At 46.5% G+C, this 7,990-nt stretch overlaps 1 protein-coding gene across 1 annotated transcript in view; it reads right to left on the reverse strand.

The window, feature by feature from the left end:
- lrrfip1b (leucine rich repeat (in FLII) interacting protein 1b) overlaps window positions 1-4,938 on the reverse strand; it is a 55,154-nt gene extending 50,216 nt beyond the window's left edge. Inside the window, exon 1 of the mRNA XM_056301005.1 lies at window positions 4,236-4,938. Coding sequence (XP_056156980.1) covers window positions 4,236-4,325 — 90 coding nt within the window. The 5' untranslated portion in view covers window positions 4,326-4,938. The remainder of the gene's footprint in view (window positions 1-4,235) is intronic.
- Between the last annotated feature and the right edge of the window lie 3,052 nt (window positions 4,939-7,990).

Consider the following 7,990-nt stretch of genomic DNA (forward strand, 5'->3'; position numbering starts at 1 on the left):
TATATCTATACGTACGCGTGTGCACGCGCGCGTGGGTGTGGGGGGCATGGTGGCGCAGTGGTTAGTGCGGTCGCCTCACAGCAAGAGGGTCCTGGGTTCAAACCCTGGGGTTGTCCAACCGGTCGTCCTGGGTCATCCTCTGTGTATATTCTCTCTGTGTCTGCGTGGGTTTCCTCCCACAGTCCAAAGTCATGGAGGTCAGGTGAATTGGCTGTACTAAATTGTCCCTAGGTGTGTGTGTGTGTGTAGGGGGGGCGGCCCTGTGAATACATATATATATATATATATATATATAGCCTTTAAAATTCTCTACTATTATCATGACATTAATATTTTCGGTAACACTTTCTATGAAGCTTGCATCTATAACGCCATATAAGCATCTATAACGCCCTATAAGTGTAGCTATAAGTCATTGTAAGATTCATTATAACCATGTATACGCCCTCACAACACCTCATAACCACCTTTATGATACATTATGTCAATTTAAAACGGATTTATGCATTATAAATATGTCATCATTACCCTGTTTATCTGTCAGATGTCATAATGCATCATAGCCCACTTGTTTTGCTGAAGTTTTGTAGAGATGCATAATGAGACTCCAGCGCTATACCACAGTCTTCAGCCATAGCTGTTAGTCATTGTAATACACATAGGAAAATATGGGCATTATAGATGCTTATAGGGCATTATAGATGCTTATAGGGTGTTATAGATGCAAGGTTCATAGAAATTGTTACCATATTTTCCATATCATGCAGGGCTATCATGACATCAGGTGTCATCATGGCGTAGGGTGGACTACCTCATAGACACTGATGTAATATGTCAATTAACAGGTTTTAGTCTCCAGGGCAGAAAAACTGCCCATCTGTATTATTCTAAATCGATGAGCAAACAGGATGACATAACCAGCACCACTGGGTGTGCTTATATTTTCAACATGGGTGACTCCAGCAGGTGTTTAAGCTAGCTGCTGTATTACAGCTGAACATGGCTGATTGGCTGACTGACTCCTTGGTTTTGATGGCAGGTAGATGCAGACCAGTATAATAACAACAAATGGCATCAAATAGGATGACATATTCATCCATCCATCCATTATCCAAACCGCTTATCCTGCTCTCAGGGTCGCGGGGATGCTGGAGCCTGTCCCAGCAGTCACTGGGCGGCAGGCGGGGAGACACCCTGGATAAGCCGCCAGTCCATCACAGGTCCGACACTCACACACATTCACACCTAGGGACAATTTAGTAAGACAGATTCAACTGACCTACATGCCTTTGGACTGTGGGAGGAAACCGGAGCACCCGGAGGAAACCCACACAGACACGGAGAGAACATGCAAACTCCACACAGAGGACGACCCCCTAGGTTGGACTACCCCGGGGCTCGAACCCAGGACCTTCTTGGTGACCGCGCTAACCACTGCGCCACCATGCCGCCCCCTCCAAACACGTGTTGGCCCTTAGTTTTGACTTGAGGCCACGGTGTGATGTTCACATTTTACACAGAAGGATCAGGCTGTCATAGAACAAATGTAAGACTAAAGATGCTTGAATAAGTAAAGCCAAAATAAATGTGACACGTTTTCGCCATTGAAGCTGAGCTAGGTTGTGTTCATCTCCTTCAGTGAAGGCAGACACTTGGAAACTGTGTTCAGTATTAAGTCCAGACAGGGTGCAATAAAGCAGTGTTTTGTAGAGACGTCTGCATCTGCTAAGCATCACATTTACAGTATAATAACAGATCAACGACACTGGTCACCATGAGAAAGTTCAATATCATGCATCCATAGTAAGATGGTACAACCTGGACTGAGTGACAGATCGTCAAAGACCGTCTACATCCAAACTGAACAGCAGAGTCACACGACACGACACGACATAACACGACACGACACGACATGACACGACCTGCTGGAAGGATCTCGACACACGGTGAGGTGAATTTCCGTGACATTTGACCCTGACGGGACATACAAGAAGGATGAGGAGAGTGTTTACTGATGTTTTGGAGGCCGCGGGCCCCCCAAAGGGAACTCTTTCCAGATGTGGGCCTCAGCGGCGCTTCAATGAAGTGGACCGTCGTTTGGCGTGCTGTGATGAACAAGACGTGTGCTGATCTTCATCCCCTGTTTGTTTGGAGGTCGCGGTCCCTCCCTTCAGGGCCTGCTGATTTCCATGACGTGCAAAACACGGACAGAATCTCAGAATGGGGACATAAAATCCGATTTCAGATGCAAACACAGAAGTACGCAGAGTCCAGGGATTTGGGACATTCGTCCTCAGACTATCCTGTCGCTCTCCCTTGCAGAAACCCTGTCGTGCTTCTGTGTCTCTGTGCACGTGAGTAAGCAAGCTCGCATGGGTTTGCTATTATGGGACAAAAAACATCGACGCGACCAGTATCCCAGAAGACAAATGTACAAAGAAATGCAGCCATTTTGCTCTTGTTCTTGTACTGAACTGAACAAACTTTCTTGCAGTCTTCTTCTTCTTTAGCTTGTTCCCTGTTTCTCAGGGGTCGCCACAGCAGATTTTACAGTTTCCATTGATACCCTGTGAGGGCACAGCACCAATGGCGGCCGTTGTTAACCCGGGCCTTGACCGATCCGCTATGGTCTTGTCAATCCGCATAATGATTTGGCAAAATGTTACGTCAGATGCCTTCCCTGACACAGCCACTAACCCTATGGACGGGGCACAGCGCTGGACACCATCCCAGTATTCAGGGACTGGTGGCCATGCCTGCTGCAGGAACAAACATCCTTGCAGTAAAACAAGTAAAAAATGTGAACAAAAGTTCATTAAAGAGAGAAACTGTAGATGGGATAGGGCAGCATTTGGGGAGAAACATAGCTCATGGCATATTCCATCGTCCTGGCTGAGCTGTGCAGCTTTCTATGGTGAAATGTCCGACGGCTCTGTGTGAACGAGAGCACGAGGTCCACAGCTAGAATAGACCAGAATAGAGTAGAATACAATTATTCTACTCCTTCCTGCACGTGACGACAAGCATCTGCTGTACTGTACACCACCGTTATTACTAAAGGTGACTGGACTGTAGCTGAAAAGCCTTTATATAATAGTGTTTTTCTATTCCTTCTCTTTTATTGTTCTACTCTCTCCTTTGTCCCTGCCTCATCTCACATTTGTATGCTATTTTATTTAAGTTTGATGTTATTTTGTTCACTGTTGTTTATTTTATCTTGTTTTGTGAAGCATGTAACTCTGTTTTGAAAAGTGAGATACAGATAAAGTTTTTATTCTAATTGGTGCCGTCCCTGACATCCCTGGGCGACTCAAAGACCCAGTCCTCCTTCAGAGATGAACAGCAAATCAACCGCAGAGACAAACATCCTGGAAGTCCTGGCATGACGATGGGCACTCCTCCCGTCCGGCAGCAGATACCGGAGGCCCAGCACACTGGATGAGGACGGCATCTGCGGCCCAAATCAGCGCCGCCGAGGGGAGGGCGTGCCAGGCCGCCTCTCTGCAGGTGACGTCACAAAACATTCCCATCTCCTCGGTTACGGAGAAACGGCGTCCAGGTTAACGTCAGTGAGAGACCAGACTGACGTCACAGTCCCCGAGACTTGGAGCAACCAGCAGAGAATGTCCTGCGTGGTTTCCTGCACATGCGGCCCCCCATTAACAACAACCCCACCCACCACCGCCACCATTCATTCTGTTTTGTTTGTTTTTTTTCTTCCCGTATCTGTTGCATTTTCCATCCACATTCTTCTTGACTATGTAGGCCAAACTAACAATGTCACCCCCCCCCCCCGTGGCCAGATAATGGAGCTTTTGTGCATTGGGAGAATGCACAGGGCCGGTGAATAAACGACACTGTGGTGACTTGATGTGTCTGCAGTATTGAAGGTCGGCTGGCTGGCTGGTCGGCTGGCTGGTCGGCTGGCTGGCTGGTCGGCTGGCTGGCTGGCTGGCTGGTCGGCTGGCTGGCTGGGTGGGTGGGTGGGTGGGTGCCGGGATGCAGACAGAAAAATCAAGTCCCCCAATCACCAGCGTCCCACAACCTTTGCTGTGGTGCGTGGTAAAGAGGAAACCTGAGGCAGCCATCAAGGTAGAAGAAGTGGGTGCAGTCGGTGGATTTGGCGCAGTGTGATCCGGTCTTAAGCTACCGTACAGGCTCCGCTCCCGGACGAATGGCGAGCGCCTCGCCTCCCCATAATAAAAAAAAACGCACATGATAAAATCCAAACTTACCTCGCGTGCGATCTGGTTGAGGGCATCGTCCTCGGCGGTCAGCTTTTCCCGGTTGGGAATTCGTTTTCTCCCGGTGACCTGAGTCCCCATCTCTCTCTCGCGCTCTCTCGCTCTCTTTTTTAGCCCGTCAGCCGAAGGATGCCAGGTTTCGCTGGCGCGCGTGCCAGACTCATAGGTTTCCCAAGGAATAAAGTCAACCGGTGAATGAATGCCCCCCCTCCTCCCCCTCCCGCAGTATAAACCGGGATAATCACGTAATGGAAAAAAATAGAAGCGATGAAAATTGTGCGGGGTGGCTGTTTTCAGCCTCGCCGGCGGGTCCTCAATTCGCCTCCCGGCCGCTCACTTCCATCCTCCGGGTCCCGTTAAGCGTTCCCAGCGGACGGCGGCGGGCATGACGCGGATTCCGACGGCGGCAGATGCCTGTTGCTGAGAGCGGGGACGGCTGTGATGGAGAGAGGGATCCCTCGGCTCCTTAATCCGCCATTGTCAACCGCAAACATTTTTAAGCCTCCGTGTAAACATGGCGTAGAGACCACGTCAACTCTGGCCTGAGAAACGACGGTCTGCTTGGCGAATTTCAGCGCCGGAGGTTCGGTACCCTGCCTGCCCCGGACAGCATCGCGTTAAAATCCACGGCGTCCGAACAGGGGGAGGAAACTTTTATTGCACGGCGACCCCGGATGACGACGAACCGTCGTGCTATTCATGTTCCGGGGTGAGGCCTGCTGCAGCCTGCGTGCACTGTTACAAGTCTACCTATGCCTCTGTCTGTCTCTATTTCACTTTTCTAGTATGTTTTTTTTATTCTTTCTTATTATCGTTCTCTATTATGTTGCGAATGTCGCTGGTTTTACTTGCACGTCTTGTCTTTTCAATACTGGAGCACCTCTACTCCCACAATTCATCCATCCATCCATCCATTATCCAAAACTCCCACAATTCATTCACTGTAATTTAGGTATGTTGGCAAAATGTATTTGCTGTAACTTGTTGTTCAATAAAAGCTTATAAACCCATCAGCACAGAAAAGACATTTGATAATATTGTGTCTACTTATCCATGCACGTTACAATATGATGAAAATTATTCCCCCTTGTAGACTGCAGATTTGCAGACCATAGAGCAGGATAAGCGGTTTGGATAATGGAATGGAATGGAATTAATGGAAAAATAGAAGGTGAGGAAGAAGAAGAAGAAGAAGAATTAGAAGAAGAAGAAGGAAAAAACCGGGTTTACTGTATAACTCGTTTATACTTGCTGACGTTACCCATAAAAGTCCCATGCAGTTATCGATTTGATGTGAGGCTGATTCTCTTCCGTTTGGGATGATTTTAAACACGCCCGTTATCTCGTACATGTCCTTATAATTTCACATGTCCTTCTACACTTTAAGTCTGATTTAGCGTTTAAAGAATAGGTGTAGAGTCTAGACAAAAGCGGGGGGGAAAAGATACCAGACTCTATTGGAAAGATGAAGGAAACGCGACATGGACAGAGTTCTATTATTATCTTGGTCTAATGCGCCCTCCTGCGTTATTACACAGCAGTAACACGGGACCAGGAAAGTAGAGCAACGTTGACTCGCTCGGTGTTACTCAGACATGGAAATCAGTTCAGAAAAATAAATTTTTCTTTAGAATGTGTGAATAATTAGCTGCAAAATAACTGACCCAGTCAGCTGTGCGGTCCTAATGGGCACATAATAATATCCAACGGGGGGGGGGCAACAATGATATATATGCGTGTGCAGGGGTTTACTATTAGTGCTATAAGAGCGCACCGTATGCCCGTATTTGCGGTTTCAGAATAAAGCACGTTATTGAAGACACGTGTCCGCCCCATCTTTTGACTTGGTTGCAGTTAGGCAGGCTCAGTGTAGCGTTATGTGGTGCATTGTGTTCCGTTCTGAAATCCCACTCTCTCTGCTGCCTGCCCACGGGGTGAAGGAATCACTTCAGAGTGGACGGGAATGATTGAAAGGTCTTTTTTTATACCGTAAGTGTTGCAATATAGGGGCAGTAGCGGCGGATACAGGGATTCCTGACTTTAAAAAAATGTGGAAAGAGGGTAAAAATGTGTGTGTGTAGGGGGGGCAACGGCCTTCTGCCCCCCTCCCCCCATTCCGGCGCCCCTGATACCCAATAACTAATAAAACTCAATTCATATGGCATCAAACACAACTGGAAAACATAGCCGGGTGAAAGAAGCAGGAATAGAGCGAGAGGAAATATCAAAACGTTTTCGCCGTGTTTTAAAAGAGGACACTTATTGAAGGTTTCTAATCGGGGGGATTTCGAAGAAGGAAAAAAACCTTTGGTCGTTTTGTAAGCCTTCTGTGTTTGTGGAGTGGTTTGCATTGGACATCATGTGATTTGGTATACCAGGGTTTTCCCCGTCGTTTTCTTGCCGTCAAGATGCTTTTTGGGCAGGGAGCCGTCAGGTGTATTTAACGAAATAAGCATCACATTCTCGTTACCTGTCAAAGGGAGATAATCAAAGTTCCATGCGGGTGGTGTTTGAATTCATTTGTGGCTTCTAACTTTGACTTCTTTTAAAAAAAACAAATCGAAGTAAGAGACTTAAATTACTTATTCTTCTTCTTCGTCTTCTTTTTCTTCTTCCTGTCAAAGTGAGATAATTAAAGTGCCATGCGGGTGGTGTTTGAATTCGCTTGTGGCTTCTAACGTTGACTTCTTTTAAACCACAAATCGAAGTAAGAGACTTAAATTATTTATTCTTTTTCTTCTTGTCTCGGTTTACTGGCGGATCGCAAACTACTTTAAGGTGCATACCGCCATTCGTCTTCTTCTTCTACAAATCATGGTAAGATTAAATTATTATTTCTTCTTCGTCTTCTTCGTCGTCTTCTTCTTCTTCAGTTTCCAGCGGTGGCCTGTGAGGGCGGAGCATCGATGGCTGTCTTCTCAATCCGCATAATGATTCGGCAAAAATTAACGTCGAGAAAGTAAGAGATTTAAATTAAAAAACCGTAAATGCAACAAACACATTATTTATGTATGTATTTTTCGATGAACATTAGATTAATTAGAACATTAGACATTAGACGAACGCTAGTCCATGATTACGTCACTCCCTGTGTACCGGTTAAGATTTAGCGGGAAAGCACATCGGCAAATCCACGGGAAAAAGAAGTTTGTTTATTTATTTATTTTTTGGTTTTCGCCGGGGCTTAGACATTATATATTGAAATTATATTTTACTATGAAATATAGAAATTATTTTACCATGAAATTATTCTGAAGCAGCTTTACGTAAGTATCCTCTCTGTGTTGCGCAATAAAAACCATTGTAGCAGAGCTAATAAAAACTAAGCTACACACTACTACTGCTACTACTACTACTGCTTTCGGCTGTTTCCGTTAGGGGGCGCCACAGCGGATCCTCCGTTTCCATCTCTTCCTGTCTTCTGCATCTTCCTCTGTCACACCAGCCACCTGCGTGTCCTCCCTCACCACATCCATAAGCCTCCTCTTTGGCCTTCCTCTTCTCCTCTTCCCTGGCAGCTCCATATTCAGCATCCTTCTGCCAATATACCCAGCATCTCTCCTCCACACATGTCCAAACCATCTCGATCTTGCCTCTCTTGCTTTGTCTCCAAACCGTCCAACCTGAGCAGTCCCTCTAATATACTCATTCCTAATCCTGTCCTTCTTTGTCACTCTCAATGAAAATCTTAGCATCTTCAACTCTGCCGCATCCAGCTCAGCCTCCTGTCTTTTTATCCGTACCAC

This window comes from Lampris incognitus, chromosome 21 (genome assembly GCF_029633865.1).
Source record: "Lampris incognitus isolate fLamInc1 chromosome 21, fLamInc1.hap2, whole genome shotgun sequence".
NCBI classification, from domain to species: domain Eukaryota; kingdom Metazoa; phylum Chordata; class Actinopteri; order Lampriformes; family Lampridae; genus Lampris; species Lampris incognitus.